Source organism: Panthera uncia, chromosome A2, assembly GCF_023721935.1.
Source record: "Panthera uncia isolate 11264 chromosome A2, Puncia_PCG_1.0, whole genome shotgun sequence".
Taxonomy (NCBI): Eukaryota; Metazoa; Chordata; class Mammalia; order Carnivora; family Felidae; genus Panthera; species Panthera uncia.
In genome coordinates, this window is record NC_064816.1 from 23,310,320 (window position 1) to 23,332,440 (window position 22,121).

A 22,121-nucleotide genomic window follows, 5' to 3' on the forward strand; every position below is an offset into this window, starting at 1 on the left:
TCCTAGAACTACCAGACCCTACTTCTAAAACTGCTTGAATTAGGGCAAGGTTTCACAAATTTTCACTACAAACAACTTTAAGTTGATGTGAAGTGTATGTGTGGAAAAAATGAGGGGTCAGAAGTTCACCCTCAGTTTCTCTAAGAAGCAGGGGACTAGTAGAGGTAATTTATTAGCCCTTAATTCATGTCATCTCCCTGAAACTACAGATCAAATTTTCTCTAGGAAAGTTCCTTTTAACCTTAGATTTTGAGAAGGCACTAGATGACACCAGTATTTACCCAAAGGTGTTTAAGTTCAAACACAATGACGTCTCAAGTTCCACCCACCAGGTTTAAGGGTCAGTTATATTTGACAGTCAACCCTAAGGCTTGTAAAATATGGGTTTCTAATATTCCCTCCAATTTCACAGGGATGTAATATAGAAAATCAGATGAGATCACAGCCTCTGTCACAAGATACACACATGGCTAAAAAGATGACCCTCTACCATCTGCCACCATAACTCAATTTATGTATGGTAAGTATAGATGCTAATGGGACCCAGACTTCTCCACTGACAAAACAGAAGGCAGTGCTTGGTAAATTAATACACATCCAAAACAACAACAACAACAACAACAACAACAACAACAGAAAAACGCCTTGCTCGATTCCCTGACAAGTGTATTGATCATCATTTGTCCTAAAAATGTGTTTTATAAGCCAGCATCATGGGCATCCATAAAAGAAAAACTCCACACTCAACTTACTGATAATATATAAATGTGGATTTGCCCTAAAAATCATGTTTCTATGGCTTCCCATATAGATAGCATAAACGAGTGTATTTATTTACTATTTTATTGTTTTCAAATAAAACATATGATACGAGAAATAGTAGAAATTAAACAGATTTTCTACTTCTAAAAGTCACCAAAAAGTATCAATTGTCTGAATAGAGACCTTTACAAAGATAATGCCCAATGCACTGGGAGAGATGTCATTCCTGATTTTTCTAAAGATTCCTGGAATTCACTCTTTTTAAAAAGAAAAGATACTTTGGAAATACATTCTATATACATCCTCTTTTCCATTAGTAACTGTGCCAGAGACCAGAATGGCAGGCATGCAGGTGGGTGGAAGAAACATTGAGTGACTCTTTACAAAAAAATAAAATAAAATATTTTCTCTTTTTTCTTTTCTTTAAAAAAAGAGAGAGATTGAGAGAGAGAGAAACAAAGAAAAAGCCCTAACCAAATTTCAGGTTTGGTTCCAATGTAAAGTGAGGAAGAAATCTCAGTTATGAAACACTCCCCCACAAGTGTAGAATGATAAGTTTCTTTTCAAAACAAGTTCAAATTACATAAATTCAAAATGAATTGATAAGCCAAGATTAGCAAGTATTGTTCATTCTTATTGGCATTTGGTTCCTTTGATGATATTTTTCAAACCAATTTGCTGCAAATGCATTATGAGTGCCTTGACTCATGTAACCCCACTCGGGGGACGTACAGTTTTAAAGCAAATGTTCTACATTATTTCCATAAAAATTCACTTGAAGACATTGTCATTGACCAGAAAGAAAGAAGAAAGAAAGAAAGAAAGAAAGAAAGAAAGAAAGAAAGAAAGAAAAGAAAGAAAAGATAAGAAAAAGAAAACACCTTAAAAAATCCTAAGTCAGAACTGTACATGCCAAAAATTCAATAGCTGGTGTTAATTTCTTTTTCTCCAGGACTTAGGGATTTTTTGGCAGACAATTCAAAATCATACACTATAAAAGACAGAAAAATCATTATCCTATCAGCAAGTTTCGGAATTCTCTTGTAGGCTAATGGTGACCAGCAAACTCTCAAGTGTTAAATTCAAGTATGGAATTATCAGATTGTAAACATCACTGTTATGTTTTTCTTCATGAAACAATTTAAATCAAGAATTATTTACTCTTAAGATAAACACTATTTGCTTCCCTCTGGCAAACAATGAAAGTAAAAAACCTTTATTTACATTTCTAGATACTGACAAAGCAATGGGTTTCACTTAGATCTGTTTCTTAATCATACATCATGGCTTAGCCATCATCATTTATTTCATTATTCTTTAAATGCCCTAAATCCATCCAAAAGGATCTATAATTCTTTTAAATAGCATATCTCTATGCTTCCACAGCTATGTTGTGAGTACTTAATAAGTTATTATTACTTCCAGACTTGGTTAGGAGAAAATACTGGAGTCCTGGGAAAGTACTATTCTTTGAAAAGTACATTTTCCTGATAGCACAGTTTTAATTATTTAAGGACTTCATTGAATGTAAGTCAACTTCTTTGCCAAACCTTAGTTTCTTAAGATATCTTTTCATTGTAATGTGAATGAAAAGGGGGAAAAAATTATTCTAGCTTTAGAAATTTCCTTTTAAAGCACACACAAAACCTCCCCTAGGGTTGAAAGCATTGGCCATGCTCTGGAAATGAACCCACCCCTCCTTTCAGCCAAGGGATACTTGAGTCCTTTATTCTTTTGCTCAGAAAAGGCATCCTAATTAAAGGGACAATAAATTAAATGTACCCAAGAAAGCAAAAAGATCCAGAAGAAAAGCACCCACCAGGGTGCCTAGAGAAAAACACAAGGTTCATTTCAAGTGTTTATGTTAGGCACCATCAAGTTAGAACAAACTCCGGAGGCACAGCTGTTTTTGACAAATGTGAACAGCTCCTACCTTCATTTCAATGACAGTCTGGAGAGCCTTCGTCTTGGCTGGCTCCGGCTGAAGTTGGCTTCTTCGGTGCAATTCCTGTGGAGGAACACGATAGAAATAAGCCTGACGGTTCATCCTTCCGTTACACCATGACCTTTACACAGGTACCACACAGCCCACCGGGTGCAGGTTTGCTGTGCACAGACATAAACAAGCCACAGGTGCCTCTTCCCCCACCCTCTTTAGCATCACTCCTGCCTGGAGCCTGCGTTCCAGTGAAAACCTCCTGGCACATGCGCTATTTCTGAAACTTCCATCAATAATTAATGTCAACTGTGACAAAGCCAGCAAGTAATCATAGTCCAAATACTGTTCAACACTGGGGCTGTTGCCCAGCCATCAAATCATAATTTACTAAATTACATTTCTCTGTGCTCCCAATACAAACACAGCATGGAAACGGAGGAAAGAAAATGACTAACGTGGTTGCAAATCCACTGCACGCATGGCATTTTGCTACTGAGGTAGGTTTGAAATGAGCAATTTAAAACCTTTTCAGTACAACTGTGTTACTTTTTGGAGTGAACTGATGTGATGAAACCCTGTGAATATCTTGCTTCCTAATTTACAGTTTCGGTCCTTGTTCAAAATCACATCTGTGTGTGATATGTTTATACACTCATGATGCCAAGAAATTAAAATTGGCATTAATATCAACAGTGTTAGAGAGGATACAAAAATGGTTTAAGCCAGATGCAGACCCAAGAACTTCTGGAATATGACAAATATAACTTCAGGTAAAAAGCAAGCAACATAATTTGAACCTTGAAGGCTCACTTTTTTTATGCCTCTTCTCCAAAGAACAGTTCTGTAAAGACTTTGAAAGTTGCCTTGGCAGAAGAAGACATAAAGATAAGATTTGTTCAGTTTATACTTTGATTTTCTTAGTAATAATTATAAACAGTTTTATGAAAGCAGCCAATGAGAGGAAAAAACAACAGTGCTCACACATGTCCATGCCACTGATACTAGTCACCTATGGAGTAATTTCATAAGATTTATTTGCTTCCAGAAAAATCATTTAAATTCAACATGAAGTAGTTCTAGGCCTTCACATTCCACTGGGCCACAGACATTAAAAATGAAAAGCAAACAAACAAAAAACTACCTTGGCTTTAGGGAAGAGAACTAACATGATTTCTAGCTTTTCCAAGGAAAGGTATTAAAATTAAATCTCATTCCACCACTACCGTCTACTATCATCACCATCTCATAAAGACAGAACATATTAATGTAAGTATTGCCAGAAAAACAGAATTCCACAATAAAAGATAATCCTTCCCAGGATAATAAAACAAGCAATCTTTGCCCATATCCCATTACATTGTTCTTATTTGCCAGTGGCCCAAGAAGACTTGGTCATGGAACACGGTGCACATGTCTAGGAACCAGCCCTGGAAAATCACCACTACAGCTCTGGAATACAGCATATTTTCTTCCCAAAGTCATCACTGGCACACACCAGCAAACTTGTGCAAAACTACTTCTCAACCTCCAATTTGAGAAGAATTTGAATTAGTCCTTCCTAATTATTCAAAATGGTCTCACAAAGACATTTTTTCCCTAACATATCCTTGGAAGATACAGAGTCAAGTATTACCAAACCCATCTTATGAATAGAGACAGAAAGAAATCCTGTGTCCTTTTGGAGGCCCTGGTCTAAAATAACCCAGAAATACTGGTCATTTTTAGGCTGCATGGTAATGGCAGAAATTTTCTGAAGGAATGACCTTAAAAGCAACTTCCCTTCTGGGTCTCCCTCTCTCTCTGCCCCTTCCTACTCTCTCTCTTTTCTTTCTTTCTTTCTTTCTTTCCTTCCTCCCTTCTTTCTCTTTCTTTCTCTCTCTCTCAAAAACAATTTAAAAAACATTTTTAAAAAATTAAATAAATAAAAATAAAAGGGGCGCCTGGGTGACTCAGTCAGTTGAGCATCCAACTTCAGCTCACGTCATAATCTCACAGTTCGTGAGTTCCAGCCCTGCATCAGGCTCTGTGCTGACAGGTCAGAGCCTGGAGCCTGCTTCGGATTCTGTGTCTCCCTCTCTCTCTGCTTCTCCCTCCCTCTCTCCCTCTCTCTCTCTCTCTCAAAAATAAACCTAAAAAAAAACAAAAAATTATACTATACTAATATTATATTATATTATATTATATTATATTATATCATATTTTAAAAAGCAGCTTTCCTTTATTATCTACAATGTCCCTGGCACTACTTCTCTTTTTTTTTTCTTAATTTTTTATTTTTTAAAATTTATATCCAAATTAGTTAGCATATACTGCAACAATGATTTCAGGAGTAGATTCCTTAGTGTCCCTTACCCATTTAGCCCATCCCCCTCCCACACCCCTCCAGTAACTCTCATTTTGTTCTCCATATTTATGAGTCTCTTCTGTTTTGTTCCCCTGTTTTTATATATTATTTTTGTTTCCCTTCCCTTATGTTCATCTGTTTTGTCTCTTAAAGTCCTCATATGAGTGAAGTCATATGACTTTTGTCTTTCTCTGACTAATTTCACTTAGCATAATACCCTCCAGTTCCATCCACATAGTTGCAAATGGCAAGAGTTCATTCTTTTTGATTGCCGAGTAATACTCCATTGTATATACATACCACACCTTCTTTATCCATTCATCCATCGATGGACATTTGGGCTCTTTCTATACGTTGGCTATTGTTGATAGTGCTGCTATAAACATTGGGGTGCATGTGTCCCTTCGAAACAGCACACCTGTATCCCTTGGATAAATGCCTAACTACCTCTCTTTTTCAAGCCTCATTATCATGCTATGGAGAATCAAACCTCTGTGTGGTGAGTCCAGTTGGCTACTGGTAAATATTTATTTAACAACCAGCACCCACCATAGCCAACTTCAAATTACCTAAGTGGTGTCACTGAATGCAAAGTTGGGAAGAGAGGCACAATAGTACCCTATTGTACAGTATTTATACCATATGGACCAACTACATGTAATAACATCAAGAACACAGATAACAGTAAAATGTAACAAAAAAATAGGAAATTATGAGTTTTAATACAATGTTTCTTTTTTAACTTTTTTTAATGTTTGAGGTTTGGTTTTTTTTTTTTGTTTGTTTGTTTGTTTAGAGAGAGAGAGAGCATGAGCAGGGAAGGGGCAGAGACAGAGGGAGACATAGAATCTGAAGCAGGTTCCAGGCTCTGAGCTATCAGCACAGAGGCCAATGCAGGGCTCAAACCTGTGAACCATGAGATCATGGCCTGAGTTGAAGTCAGACACAAGTGACTGAGCCACCCAGGCGTCAGTTTATATATTTAATTTGTAACGTCAGCTGTTAGAACAAGTTTCCAATTTTGACTTTCATGGACCAGTCCAATCCAGTTCCAGCATACCACTGGGTGAATCACATAAGGAATTCAACCTCCAAAGAAAGCTTCTTAGCCCTCAATGTTACTTCCAAGATTTTTGGGAGTACACGCTGGACTAATAAAATTTCACAGATGAAAAAATGGACAGTAAGTCACTTGTCAGAGTTCCTCCATAGTAAGGGGTAGAAGAAAGACACTTCACATGTCACTAATCCTGATCCATATGTATCAAAAGCATCTTAATGAGGGGCGCCTGGGTGGCTCAGTCAGTTGAGCGTCCGACTTCAGCTCAGGTCATGATCTCACGGCTCATGAGTTCGGGCCCCACATCGGGCTCTGTGCTGACAGCTCAGAGCCTGGAATCTGCTTCTGGTTCTGTGTCCCTCTCTTGCTCTGCCCTTCCCTCATTCATGCTCTGTCTCTCTTTCTCTCAAGAATAAATAAAACATTTAAAAAAAATTTTTTTAAAGCATCTTAATGAAAAAGTCTGAGAAACGAATTCATGGTAATTTCATACCATAGCCAAACCAAATTCCAGAATAAAAATCATAAGATAATTTGAGGAGAGAAGTTTGCATAAAATAAGCAAAAATAATTAAGACGCAACTAAGTAACACAAATAGAAAATAAAAACCATAGAGTAAAGGTATGTGTTGTTGTAATTTCTGCCAAGCACAAAAACATTTTTAAGAGCAAACATGCAATAACAAAGCTAAACTTGTAGCAATAGTTTTGCAAAAATGGAAAGAGTTTTCTTTGCTATAATTATACAATTTCCATTATAATGTAAACCAGCTCAAAGTCAAGACTGGGTCCTTACGCTCTGTGTCATCACTCCTTAAAATGTAAAACGAAACATAATCTCCAGTTACCTGAAAATTGCAATTTTCCTATCTTAACTACACTGTACTTCAATCAATCCTGACTTCAAGTTTCTGAGGATCACCTTAATTCCTAAGGTGTCAGGGAAGTGAAGATTGTAATCCACATGCAGACATCATGGATGGTTTGAAAGTTCCATCTCAGACACTTCATCCATCTCTGAGACTGAGCATCCTTAAAACACTCACTCTGTGGCAGAGAGTAGCAACTGCCCAACCAAGAAGATTTGTGCTCCTCTTCATTAAAGTAGAGTGTTTCTAGGAAGCACCACCACCACTGCCCATGTATCAATGATGATGGTGCCAAATTACTTATTTCTGGCCAGTGGGACATGGGCAGAAATTAGGAACTCAACTTCCATAAATACCTTTTACCCTGTCCTCAATTTTCCCTCTTTTCCTGTCTTCTGGCTAGAAGTAAAGTACACCAAGACCCAAGACGCTGGTAGAACCCCAAGATAAAAGGAGAATGGGTTCCTGAAATGCCATATAAAAAGGTCACTGAACACCAACATGGGATGGTGGTGTGTGTGAAAAATAAACCTCTGTTAAGTTAGCCTCTGTGCTTTCAGGCTCTCTCTGTAAAGATCCCAGCCCTCTCTGCCTTAACTACTGCAATGGCTACAAGGAAAAATAATACCTAATTAGCCCTGTGTTGTTTGTTGCTTTTGAATCACAAAAGTGATTTTAATGTGTGAGAGCTTACCAAGTTTTTCTAAACTGACAGTAAGATGTGTCGGTTGGTGGGTGCTTCAACTATGCCTAACTATCTGAAAGATGCACCCATTATGGATTAATCTTAACTAAAGAATTTCCCTAGAAGCATCTGATGTAGATATGAGGTAGTACAAGATTTAACTTACTCTGGTAGTTTTTAAACGACAGTATTAATCAAGTACAGTGGACTTACACTTTTCTGGGTCACTGATCTCTGTAAGAATTAGATGGAAGGTATAGATTCTCTTTACAAATGAGTACAAAAGCACATACAAACAAAACGGTGTGCACCATTTCAGCTGCTTCACAGGACCTGGTCCAGTACCTGGGGGTTCATCTTTGAACCAGACTACAGGCTAAAAAACACTTACTGAGAGGCAAGGGCACTGCACAGGGAGTGGAGAGTCAGGAGCCCACAGTCCCAGCCTGAGACCTTGGGCACACCTCTTCCCTACTCTGAGCTACAGAATAAGAAGCTCTATCACTAGGTTTCTGAGAACATCCAGATTTTTAATAGGTAGCTGACTCTGAAATGCTGATCTCTGGCTGGAATTTCTAGTCACACCAATTCTCAGTTCTAAAAACATAATAAAAATAAAAGAAAACTGGCAGCATCAAAAACTTTAATATCTTACTGTGACACAGAAACCCAGGTTATATATTTCCCCATAATTTCATTACTCACTTGGCCATAGCTAGTCTAAAACTGCCAGCTCCTCCAGGTGACTAATATGGAAACATACCAAGAACTCAAAATTTTAAACATGAAATCTCAAGTAGTTCATTGGGATGACATTTCTTGGCAGTTAATGAGAATGTAGAGTCTAGTGAGTTAATGTGGATGGACACTAGCTTCCAAGATGAAACTGGAAGAATAATGTTTGTACACACCATCTACTTTCTTCAATAGGAAAAAAAAACCACCTCAAATCTTGACTTTCTATCCACTATTTTTATCTGACCTCTCTCCCTTACTGTCCTAGTAATCTACTGCTATGGAACAAACCACTCCAAATTTAGTGGTGCCAGACTAACACCATTTGATTATGTTCATGAATTCTAGATCGTGAACTTCTAAAGGATAGACTAGGGAAAGCTTATTTCTAAAGCATGATGTCAGGGGCTAGAACAGCTGGGACTGGCGGATCCAATTCCAAGATGTATATGGTATATTGGCTGGAAGAAGACTTGAAAGCTGGGTTTAGCTAGAATTGCCACCTATATATGGTGACACCTGTATATGGCATCTCCACGTGGCTTAAACTTCCTCATAGCATGGCAGCATCAGGGTATCAACCTCTTACTTTCAGGTGTAAAGATGCCAAGAGCAAGCGTTCCAGCAAATAAGCCAAGGACTGCATGGCCCTTTATTACCTAACCTTGGAAGTCCCATAGCATCACCTCTGCCATGCTCTGTTGGTTGAAGCAGTTGCAAGCCTGCTCAATTCTAGGAAAAAGTGCCAAAGAATCTCAGGCCATATTTCTAAGTTATCACTCTTGAGGGACAAAACCAACTGAAGAAGCTGACAGGAAAGTAACACTATAATCTCAAACACCTACTCACATCAGTCTTAAGATATGCCAGATTTATATATTCAAATAGTAACTTGATGCAGGGCATATAGGAAATACAGCAGTGAGCCAAGCAGATAGATACCCCAGCCCTTATGGGTTTTTAATTTCAAATTCCAACAAGAGAGAGGCATAATAATTTTAAAAGGAGACCAAACCAGTTTGTAAGTGCTTTAAAGGAAAATAAGTCAGAAAGATGGAACAGGACACACTATGTGAGGGGATCAATTGCAATTTTAAATAGGGTGATCAGAAAAGCTTCATGCAAAGGTGACATTTGAGCAAAAATCTATAAGATGTGGGAGAACCAGTCGTACAGATGCTCCAAGCAGAGAGAATAGCAAATATTTAAGTACCTGGCTAGCGCTGGATAAGGGATGGGAAAGTAGTAGGTCAGAGATATGCAGGGGTGCAGGATGATGAGAAGGTGAGTTCTACATCTGGAGTCATTGTCTGGACACTGGTTTTACTCTGAGAAAAATGGGAAGCCACTGGAAGGTTCTGAGCAAAGACAAACCACAATATAAAGTACATCCTTAAATTACTCTGCCTGCTGGACTGCAGTATAATTTGGGGTTGAGGAGGGAGGTAAGGGAAGAACCATAAGGACTAGTAATAAGCAATGGGAAAACCCTAGCAAAGGATGATAGAGCCTGGGACCAGGGTGACAGAATGCAGGCAAAGAGAAAGAACTGAGTTTAGACATGTTTTGAAGGTGAAGTTGACTTGACTTCCTGATAGATTGCCTGGAGACTCCAGAAAGAGAAAAGTAAAGGATGGCTTCATGACTTGTATTCTGGACAACAGGAAGAATGCAGCTGGAATACCAAGATAGGGAAGATTGGAGAGGAGAAGTGGGAGTTATGGGAACCAAGAGTTTAGTTTTGCATGTGTTACATTTGTGACGCTATAAGACATTCAAGTGGAGAACTCAGTGGGCAGATGGACATATGAGCTGGATTTGAGGGGAGAAGAGCTACAAATAAAAAATTAGGATCATCCAGTAGATAGTACCTAAAGCTGGGAGCCTAGATGAGATCAACTGGGGACTGTGCATAGAAAGAAGAGGAGAGGAAAGAAGACTGAGCCCAGGGATGACCCAAATTAAGGGGTCTGAGAAGTGAGGAGGAAGCAGCATATGAAATTGAGAAGGAATCCCAGTGAGGTATGAAGAGAACCAGTAGTATACCATCCCAGAAATCAAGTGAAGAAAGGAGTCCAGGATGCAAAATTGATATTCTTATAACTGTTGCTGAGAAGTTAATGGGAGGAGGCCAGAATATGGACCACAGGACTTAGCAGCACTCAGGTCATTAGTAACAGTGACTGGAGCAGTTTTGGTGGACAGTGTGAGTCAAGTTCGACTGGAATGTGCTGTGGGAGAATAGAAGGAGGAAAGAGTCTCAGGCTACTATATTTGCAAAGGGTACTATTTAACTCATCATTTCTTTCATCAAAACTTTGATTTAGGTGTATATGCCCATGTTCATAGAAGCATTATTACAACAGCCAAAATGTGGAAGCATCCATCAACAGATGGATGGATAAACACAATGTGGTACATAATTACAATGGGATATTACTCAGCCTTAAAAAGGGACAAGATTCTAACACATACTACAATATGGATGAACCTTAAGGGTATTACATTTAGTGAAACACAGCAGTCACAAAAAGACAAATACTGAATGATCTCACTTACATGAGGTATCTAGAGTAGCCAAACTTACAGAAACAGAAAGTAGAATGCTGACTGCCAGGGACTGAAGGTAGGGAAATAATGGAGCTGTTGTTTAATGGGTACAGAGCAAGAGATTGCTTGCACAATGATGTGAACATACTTAATACTACTGAACTATATGCTTAAAAGTGGTTAAGATGGTAACGTTTATGTTCTGTGTATTTAACCACAATTTGAAATTTTTTCAAACCATAAACATAACAGAACTTGTTGGAGTCCCACAGCCCTCCCTATCTCCATTCTTCTGGAGAGAAACCATTATCTAAAAGTTGGTATATTTCTCATGCATGTTTTTGTGCTTTTAGAAAATATGTATGTCCTTGTAAATAGTATAAATTTAACAACAGAGTGCATTCTTTTTTAATTTACATAAATGCCAGCTGTCCACCTTGCACAAAGCTTTTGCATTTTGGTTTTTACCTCAACAATACTTATGTTTTCAAAATTTATCTGTGTAAATAAGTGTTTCCCACTCTTTTTATTCACTACAAACAATGTTGCAATAAACACAGTACATGAAAACAAAACAAATCTGTTTTAGGTATCTTTACATTTTTAACTGCATAACAGTTCTTTTCTTTCTGAAACATTCAGTTTCTTCTGCTTGGAATAATCCTCTACCCTTTTTGTTCTCTTTTTGTGTACAGGGATCAGCAAACCACAGCCCACAGGCCAAATCCAGCCCACCATCTGTTTTGGTAAATAAAGTTTTATTGAAACACTGTTATTTCCATTAATTTACATATTGTCTATGATTTTCATGCTACAGTGACAGAGTTCAGTAGTTATAGCAGAGACCATATGACCTTGCAAAGCTGGAAATATTTACTAGCTGGCCTTTTACAGAAAAAAAAAAAAAAAATACCTGTCAATCCTGGTCCAGGACATTTTCAACACTCATCCTAGCCATCTCAGAAAAAAAAGACAATTCCTCATGTGGTAGTTTCAAATGTCTACAAATTCTTTGACATTCCCTTTATAGGGTGGAGCCTAAACATCTTCCCCTTGACTCTGGACTGAGCTAAGTAACTCAGTCTAACAAACAGAATATAGTAGAAGTGACATTTGTGACTTTTGAGGCTTGGTCATAAAAGACACGGCTTCCTTCTTGCTCACAATCTTGGATCACCTGCTCTGGGAGAATCCAGCTGCCACATCATGAAAATACCTCAAGCTACCCTATGGAGAGGCCCATGCACTATGAAACTGAAGCCTCCTGCCGACAGCCATGTGAATCAGCCTTAGCAGAAGTGGATCATCCAGCCCCAGTGAAGCCTTCAGATGCCTAAGCCCTGCCCAACAGCTTGACTGCAACCTCATGAGAAGCTCTGGGCCAGAACCATCCAGCTAAGCAACTCCCACATTCCTGACCCACGGTATCTGTGAGATAATAAGTGTTCATTGTTTCACACACTGAGTATTTGTCACAAAGCCATCGATTACAAATACATCACAGAAAGGCCATTAGTTGACCCTTCAGACTAGTCTACATCCTGCATCCTCAGATACACGCTCATAGCATTGTGTACCTTTCCTTTATATCACTGAAAATGGCTGCGATTTGACACTAACTTATAAAATTAGTGGATTCATGTCTGTGTTCACCATTGGGTGGTAAACTCCATAAGCACAGGGACTTTGTATGTCCCTTATATTCCGAGTAACTAACATAGTGCCTGCAAAGAGTAAGTGCTCAATAAATACTGACTGACTGACTGAAAGAGTACAAATGACATTGCACTTATATGCCTAGAAGTTCTATAATACCTTTGGACCAAAAGGAATCTGATGTGAAGGATGGTAATAGCTAATAGTTACTTATATATTACTATGTGCTAAGCACCCTTCTGAACACTTTACAAATATTAACTTGTTTAATCATCATAATAACCTCCATAGGCAGATACAGTTATTATCATCATGTTTCACTCAAAGACATGGAATCATAAAGGAGTCAGTAACCTGCACAATCTACTGAATTGCACTCCTGGAACTTGTCCTGAGAAGTCTGGGTCCAAGGCCTCTGCTCCTAACCACTGTGCTATACTGCCCATGTTTCACCACATGGTTTGATTTGATATTTGAAGCTGACACCTATATCTCCATTGGCTTCTTTCATTATAGTCATCTCCCTATTTCTCCTTCAATTCCATCTTCCATTTTTCACTCCTTTCTTGAGGACTTGAAAATTTAAAGAGATTCATCTCAATAGCAGTTGTATGGTACTGATATCCCATATTAGATATTAAAACTTAAATGATAAGCATGGTTAGGCATGCAGAAATAGAGGAAAAAAATAATTACTTTCAAATATTAACATCCTTCTCAATTTTTGATAAATCAAGCATTTAAAAAATAACCTAAAATATTTAAATGATATAATGATATAATTAGTAAGATTAAACGGAGAGACAATTACAGTGAACTTTGGATCCTACAGACCTCTACTTCAAGATTCCATGGAATATTTAAACAGATTGAGCATGTATCAGACCACCAAAAAAAACTTTAATCAGATTCCAAAGGCAGAAGTGATACAAGCCACATTCTTTGTCCATACACAATAAAACAAATTAATAACAAAAGTTAAAAATGAAACCTCACTGTTCAAATGCTTATTTTATTTATTATTTTGAGAGAGAGAGGATGCACATGCAGGGGAGGAGCAGAGAGACAGGGAGAGAAAGAATCCCAAGCAGGCTCCACACTGTCAGTGAGAAGTCCAACACAGGGCTCAATCCCACCAACAGTGAGATCATGATCTGAACCGAAACAGAGCTGGACGCTTAACTAGCTGAGCCACCCGGGTGCCTCAAAACCTTACTATCTGGAAGGTAAAGCTCAGAAAAAGTCTTAAAATTCACCCTATACAGTAAAACAGACCCAGTCGTCTCTACCTAGCAGGTGTGTGATGATGGGTAAGTTCCTGAATTTTCTATATCCCTCAGGATGGTGAAGTTGAAATGAGAGAAGCATGTGAAGTATTCACCTGGGCTGGCACACAGGACGTTAGCAGTAACTGAAACTTATCCTTATTGTTGTTGCTCCTGAATGATTATTAGTATTCCTGAAAGTACATCAGACAATGCAGCCTGGCAGAATGCATTCCCTATCCACTTGTTCTGCAGTCTGACACTGGCTACTATTAAAGCATTGCCACTAGGTCTGCCTGAATAATTCAATTCAAGAAATACTTGCTGAAGGCCCACTACATGCCCAGGAAACACACAGAGAATCCCTGCCTTCGTGAAGCTTGCATTCTAGTGCAGGCAATCTCAATGGAAGTGAAACCATGCTGACAGGGCTCAAGGTACAGTAAGTGGCCCAGTGTTAGAGTGGAGGAAGTGATGAATACAGTGGTAGGAGATGAGACCCAAGGGGTAAGGGCTGGGGAGGAGACAGACTGTGTAAGGCCATGTAGGCCCTCATTAAAATCCTGGTCTTAAACAGAAGCCTTCAGATCCTAGAGAGAGGGGAAAACAGTTTCCATGGAAATACACAAATGTAATATAAACTTATTGTTAAATTATTTTTTCAGTCTTCACAAAAAATAAACATTTGGGAATCTAAGATCATACACCATGAATCCGTACACACATACATTTCCCTTAGTCTGTTTTAATACATAACCTATTCCTTTTCCTAAACTTGCATTAAAGACTCTTTGGCAGATTTATCATGGTCCTTTGGAGGTTATGATCCTGGGAACCATAGAAATTAATGGAATAAGATGCCAGGATCCAAATATTTGGCCAATGGCATTAGCAATGTCCTAGGAATAACAATAAAGTTTAGTTATTTAATTCAATAACTACTGAGAATCTAATACATGCTAGACAATGCATAGATAACAAAGATAAATGAAATATCATGCCAGGTCTCAAGGAACTTGATTTTCTGGTGGTAGAGGGAGTGCATAGCTAGAATACAAGACTGCAATAACAGCAGCCACCAATTACAGAATGTTTACCATATGCCAAGCCCCATACTTCCCATCTAGCCCCTGACTGGATCTGCATAGCATCCTTATAGGTAGGAGTTACCACCCCTTTGGGAACGCTGCAAACACTCAGACTCAGAGAGGTAAGTAGTATTCCTAAGATTACAGTGCTAGTAAGACTTGAGAGTGTAACCACCCTGTCTGACACCTAAACTCACACCCTTAATTACCAATATAACACTTGGTTTATACTGCTATTTGTGGTTGCTTCATGCTCTACAGACATCTAAGATTTTAACAGGTATGCAAATCTGACTTCTGGTCTGTTTCTCAGTTCCCTGGGAGGACTCCACCAGTTCTGAACAATATGTTATGGGGGAGAATGCGAGGCAAGCATCCAGGCCTGTTGAGGGAAGGACTGCAGAAAGCTTCGCTGAGGAGTACATGTGGGTGGTCCAAAGTCTTTCTTTCTAAGCACTCATTATTTTGTCCACTATGTCTTATACAGTACAACGTTACGTGCTGTCAGCAGCATCCTGCTCATTCACCCCAGCCTACACATCTGATCTCATCTGCTCTGGGAAGCTAAGCAAGCTTGGGCCTGGTCAGTACTTGGATAGAAGAGCACCTGAGAAAATTGGATGCTATAGGCTTTTAGTGTGGAGCCAAGAACCACAAGGATTATTCACAGGTCTTGAAACCTAATGGAGTTTTCCCCACTGGATTTTGAAACTGCATTGGTCTAGTGACTCCATTTTACTTTCCATTTCTCCCATCTGAACTGGAATGTCTTTAACTGTTACCTCTGCCTGTCCCATCATTGTCTGTTGGGAGCAGATAAACTGTTTTTTTTAGTGTCACAGGTCCACTGATGGCAAGGAATTGTGCCTCAGGAGTTGGATTTAACAGATTACACCCAGAGCCTCATCCATACACAATGTAGATAATTCAGATGATTGACTTTTGAACTGATGAGATTCAGATGAGATATGGTGCTTTGGGATAAGAGCTTTGTAGACCTTGAGTTGGGAGAATGCATTTTTTATTTGGGAGGGATGTGCATCTCTGGGGGACAGGTAGTAGACTGGAGCCAGCAGAATAATGCCCCCTACCAAAGATATCTACTCCTATTTTCTGTGAATATGTTACACTGCATGGAAAAAGGGACTTTGCAGATACAATTAGGGTTATAGATGTTAAAATAGGAAAGTTATCCTGGATAATTTGGGTGGGTACAATTTAATCACTTGAGCCCTTTCAAAGCTCAGAAGTTCCTATGACTGGAGGCAGAAGAGAGATGCAGCAGATGGGGAAGTCAGAGGGATCCTAAGTACGAGAAGAATTCAATATGCCACTGTTGGTTCTGAGACATAGGGGACATGCGCAAGGACCAGAGGAGGTCTCTAGGGAATAAAGATGGTCCTCCATTGATAGTCAACAAGGAAATAGGGACTTCAATCTTACAAATACAAGGCACTAAATTTGGCCAACAACCTGAATGAGCTTGGAAACAGATTGATCTCAAAAGCCTCTAGAAAGGAGCTAAGTCCTAACAACAGCTTGGTTTTGGCCTCATAAGACTCAAAGCAAAGGATCCAACTGAGCCATGCTGTACCAGGACTGCTGATCTGTGAGTTAATAAATTTGCATTGTTTTAAGCTGTTAAATGTGGAGTCGTTTGCTATGGCAGCAATAGAAATCTAACATAAGGTAGTTAATCTTTCACTAACCTTTTGACTCCCCTGTTAGACAGCTCTCCCTACACTGAGGTATCATATATGCCCCTGAAGCTTATATATACAGACATCCATTCTATTCATCCAAGACCTAAAGAACAAATCACAGTCCTCTCTACATGACAGCTTCCTGGTCCAAAATCCTTCTTACTAAAGAGTCCTATTCTATCTGCTCTTTCTTACAAAGCATGGCATCAGGTGCTCTGAGCAGTACCCAGGCCACTTACCTTAGTCTACTTGTATGTCTTAGGTCATATTCCTGAGAGGCAGAATCTGAGACAGGGACTTTTATGCAAGTAATTTATTAAGGGAGAGCTCACAGGGGAACCCATATGAGAAGAAAATAAATCATACAGAGAAGAAAAGGAAGTTAAGCAAGGGTGTTGTTGTATAGAAAATTTAGCCTGAGCCTGAGCCTGCTGGGAGCTCTAGGGACTAAATTGTGCTGTGGGATCTGTCCCACTGGAGGCAAGGAGGCTGGCCCTCATAACCCTGCTCTAGGAAGTCACTGCCTGTGGGCTGCCTGGGCACTTCTGAGCAGGAGGAAGTTTGGCGACTCTAGTCACCCAAAGGCACACCTCCCAATAAAGATCACAAATGTGAGTTGTTGGCCACAGCACCCGTAACTATCCATAGGAAGATGGATACACCTGCCCAGTTGCCCACAGGGGCCACCCAACCATCGTTCCATGTTCCTGGATCTTTACACATTTTTCCTCATGTCCCTTTCTCTGTCGAGTACTTGGAAAAGGCATGGGAGAGAGAGAGGCTGGCTGCTTCACACCTCCAGCTAGAGGGCCCATTTTAGAGATGCCAGCAGGGGGTGGCATATGAATCAACAGTGTGTTCCCTGCACACCCCCACGGTCCAGATGGCTACACATCACAGGAGCAGAGGGCGGCTCCTACGCAGACAACTTCCCTGGCTGAAGACACATGCCACACTTTAGCCCATGAAGGAACACGCTGTGGTAGTCATGGTGACATTTTCACCAAAAAAAAAAAAAAAAAAAAAAAGGGCTCAGTCTTCCTTTTGCTGCAAATTTTCATTTCAAAGACCCATCTGTAGTAAAACCTTATAGTGTAAAATACCGAGGGTTCATAGAATTGGAAAGCCCCAAAGGAACTAGCTGGCATAGCTTCTCACTCACAACGTGAATTCCTTCCTTTCCCTGATGTGGGTCACTGAGCTGAAGCTTGGACAATTTCAGATCTAGGCAGTCAGATCCAAAAAGCAATTCTGACAGTTGAGAAGTTCTCTCCTTCCGTATGCTAAGTCAAAATCTGCTCATTCTAACTCTCCTCCATTTGGTCCGGTTCTTCACTACACAGAATTTAATAATAACACTCACGCTGGCCATCCACAGAGGCTCTGCCATGTCCCAAACATTGTGCTAAGTATTTAACATGAAATATCTCATCTAACCCCCCACACTTGGGAGGCAAGCACTAATCTTATCCCCACTTATCAGGAGAAGGCCTAAGCCTCAGAGTAGATAATGAAGCAGCCCAAGACCACACCACTAAGAAGCAAAGCTGAGATTTGGATCCTTAGCTGTCATTCTCCAAAAGCTCAGCCAAACTTTTGACTTGCAGCCTCCAGAGAACAAATCCACCTCTTTTTCATAAGATGGCACTCCAAGTATTAGAAGCCTCTTTCTCCTACAGACTTTTCTTTCTACCTGAAATATGTCCAGGTCCTTGAATCATTCTCAGTAGAACATAAGAGCCAAAATAAGAACCATCTTGGTGACCTTTCTCTGAAAAAGTTCCAGGTTCCAATCTCTTTTCTAAAATGTGGTGCCAAGAATTGGCCATTCTACATGCAGTCTGACAATTACGTCCATCCTTACACATCTTAGTAAACAGCTAAAAAGTGGGGCAGCCATTTTGGCAGCTATAAGCTAACACTCTCCTGCATCAAATGAAGATGCTCCTGAACCAGAAATGGTGTGACCATAAATGTGTGGGACAAAGAAGAGGTCTCACATGAATGATCTGGGACCAGTCCCCCAGAGAACTGCCTTATACATAGGTGGTCCTTGCAAACATCTGGCTTTTAGGCAACATAGATGGAGCCTTTTACACCATCACCCATTCACTGAATTGGAGGTTTAAGGTTTCAAATGGTAAACAAAACCTGTTGGTGCTGTTTGCAAGCCAACCCTAAACCTGCTTAAAATCCTTACCATCTAATCTTTGCAGCAGATTGTGTGCAACTCTGGAATGTTCTTATGAATTTTACCTTATTATTTTACTAAAATTAATGGAAAACTGAAGCAAAAGGACTGACATAAGTGACAACAAGCACAAGTCAAAGGACTAAGACAGGTAGCACCACACATTTCACAGCTCAAAATGGCTCATCTTTACCATGAATTGACACTTTAGCCAGGCAACTCCCTTTCGAGTATGAGGCTGAGTAATAAAACTATTAATGCTGTCAGAAAGAGATCCCTAAAGATTGTGCCTAAAAAAATGAAAAATCAGATTTTAAAATTCTTTTTAAATCTCTGGGATCAGTGGTCCCTTCCTCCTGTAAAACATGTAGTGCAATCTCATTTGCAAGTAGCTTCTGGCTTTACTACATACCAGCTGTAAAACCTTGGACAAAGTGCTAGATCTCTCTGTGACTCATGGTCCCATCTGTAAATGGGGACAATAGCTGCACCCACCCCATTTGTTATCAGGATATGAAATGAGTTAAAAGGTATAAAGCCAGTATGCAATGGTGCCTAGAGAGTACCTGGAACATAGTTCAATTACTGTTGGCTATTTAATATTTATTTAATAGTGTGAGTCAAGTTAAAAGCTACTATCTTCCTGACTATCTGGAGTTCAGAGGGCATTAAGACAAGCCAATGCAGGAAGGGCAGTGAGATGGGAAAGGGTCATGCACCCTAGGAGGAGGCAGGAATGGTCACAAAAAGAAGATGCCCCTAGGATAGCAAATGGTCCCATTGTAAAAGTGTAATACAAGAGAGGTAGTCTAGGCAGAAGGGCAATGATGAGTCACATGTGGAGTTCAGACATAGACAGAGCTGGTCAATGGGAGGCCTTGGCAGAGACCTGATAGGGCAAGCTGGCAGCAGGGGGAAGCCCTGACAAGCTCTAGTCCTCAGGAGGTCCAGGGGAAAAAAAAAACAGGTCTCAGTCTAGAAGCAGGAGGAATGGGATCCCAAGCCAGGTACTAAATATGCAGGAGCTACATTACAAACTATCTACGAGAAGGCTCTGAATCCCCGTCTAGCCCCCCAGTGCCCAGGGCACCCTCCAGCACATGACTAAAACAAGAGCATCTACCATCCATTGCCAAGTGTTTTCTCTGTGCCTGAGCCAGTTTAGGTCCTCTTCACGGCCTCTCTCATACAACCCTCCCAATAGCTCCCCGAGAGAGCCCAGCATGGTGAAATGAATAGCCTAAGTGGTCAGATGAAGAAGGGATGATGGACAGACAGCTGGCAACATGGTCTCAAAACGAACGCAAAAGGCATTTCTTAGAAAAAAAGCATCATATCGCCCACCAATCTTATCCTCCACCATATCTCACATTCCTCCATCCACAGCCCCCAACACAGTCCCCAGATTGCCCCTACTATTCTATTCCCTTCATTCACTGAAATATCTCAAAAGCCCAGTTCAAATCCCATCTACTGGAAAAGGCTACACACACACCCCCTTATTAATTCTTCCCTCTCACCCTCCACTTTGCTTTTATTTCCTGTAGAATGCTGACAATAGTAGCCAACATTTTGGAGTAGTCTCAGATACTGTGCTAAATCTGTCCATGTTCTATGTCCTCCAATCTTCACAAGTATTTCCATTTTGCAGGTCAGAAAACTGAGGAGCCAAGTAGCGTAAGAGAACACAGTTGTGATTCAATCCCTAGCCTGTGCTCTTAGTCATTAGTACCCAGTTCTTTTCAATATTCTTCATGCATGTACATGTGTATGTCTTCCATGGAGCGGCATGGAGGGTAGAATAGAATGTGGCATCCCAATCCCTAACATAACTTCACAGTGTGCACCCACTGCTGCCACTCACTACCGTCTGCTAAATTTCGTTGACTTACGTAAATTCTATCTACATTTAAAATGAGGCTAATATTTGTAACAGGGCCTGGCACATGGTAAGATGAAATAATATGCATAAACAAAAAAACAAAATGACTCCATGAGAGATACTATACATAATCACACTTATATTCTCAATGTTGTTCCAGGATAGATTTAAGGCAACATTTAATCCTTATACTAATGCTCTGAGGGGTGCATTTTTATCCCCATTTAACAACTAAAAAACTCAGGATCAGAGAATTTGTGAAACTTTACTCAAGTCACACGGCTGGTAAGTAGCTGAGACCATTTGAATCCAGGCCTCCCTGAATACAGACATCATGCTTTTCTGTTAGATGGGGATCAGGCTTGGGACAGGAGTGGGAATCACTTCAAGGAGAACTTGATACTGCATTACCTCAATCAGATGAATTTCCTTCAATGACAGGTACAATGGGGTCTTAACTTGGGATGGAGCTGAGCTCGAAGAAGGTGACCTACAGGCCTCAGAAATGGTTCACTGGGGAGTTGGGAGAGCCCCTAAACCTAGACTCCAAGAAATACACTCATTTGATACTGGGTGTCAGATAGTTTCCCATAGTTCTCCTCACTAATCTGTACAGCCAACGCCAGCAGCTAACTCCCAACAGAAGGGGCCCAAGCAGCAGGGACATCCATTGAACAGCCTCTGCCCATAAAACTATCTCATTTTGATTCATATTTGTGTATATTATTTAATTACTTTAAAAACTGGTATATAATTTACAAAACTAATACATGATAGTTGGCAGCCTATATTAATAATGTTAGGGAAGAAAATTTACTAATATAGGAAAACGTTCACAATAAATTAAATGAATGAGTTGTTTACAAAACAGTACATACATTCTATTCTATTGGTCTGAGTGTCTGTTCTTGTGCCAGTACCATACTGTCTTGATGATTACAGCTTTGTAGTATAGCTTAAAGTCCAGGATTATGATGCCTCCTGCTCTGGTTTGCATTTTCAAGATTGCTTTGGCTATTTGGGGTCTTTATTTGTTCCATACAAATGTTCGGATTATTTGTTCTAGCTCTGTGAAGAATGCTCATGTTACTTTGATAGGGATTGCATTGAATATGTAGATTGCTTTGGGTGGTATTGACATTTTAACAATATTTGTTCTTCCTATCCAGGAGCATGGAATCTTTTTCCTTATCTTTGTGTCTTCTTCAATTTCTTTCATAAGCTTTCTATAGTTTTCAGTGTATAGATTTTTCACCTCTTTGGTAAGATTTATTCCTAGGTATTTTATGGTTTTTGGTGCAACTGTAAATGGGATCGATTCCTTGATTTCTCTGTCGCTTCATTGTTGGTGTATAGGAATGCAACCGATTTCTGTGCATTGATTTTATATCC

General features: G+C 39.7%; 1 protein-coding gene across 1 annotated transcript in view; it reads right to left on the reverse strand.

Moving 5' to 3' along the window:
* Window positions 1-22,121, reverse strand: part of ERC2 (ELKS/RAB6-interacting/CAST family member 2) — a 728,571-nt gene that overhangs the window by 470,477 nt on the left and 235,973 nt on the right. Inside the window, exon 3 of the mRNA XM_049640744.1 lies at window positions 2,696-2,770. Coding sequence (XP_049496701.1) covers window positions 2,696-2,770 — 75 coding nt within the window. The remainder of the gene's footprint in view (window positions 1-2,695; window positions 2,771-22,121) is intronic.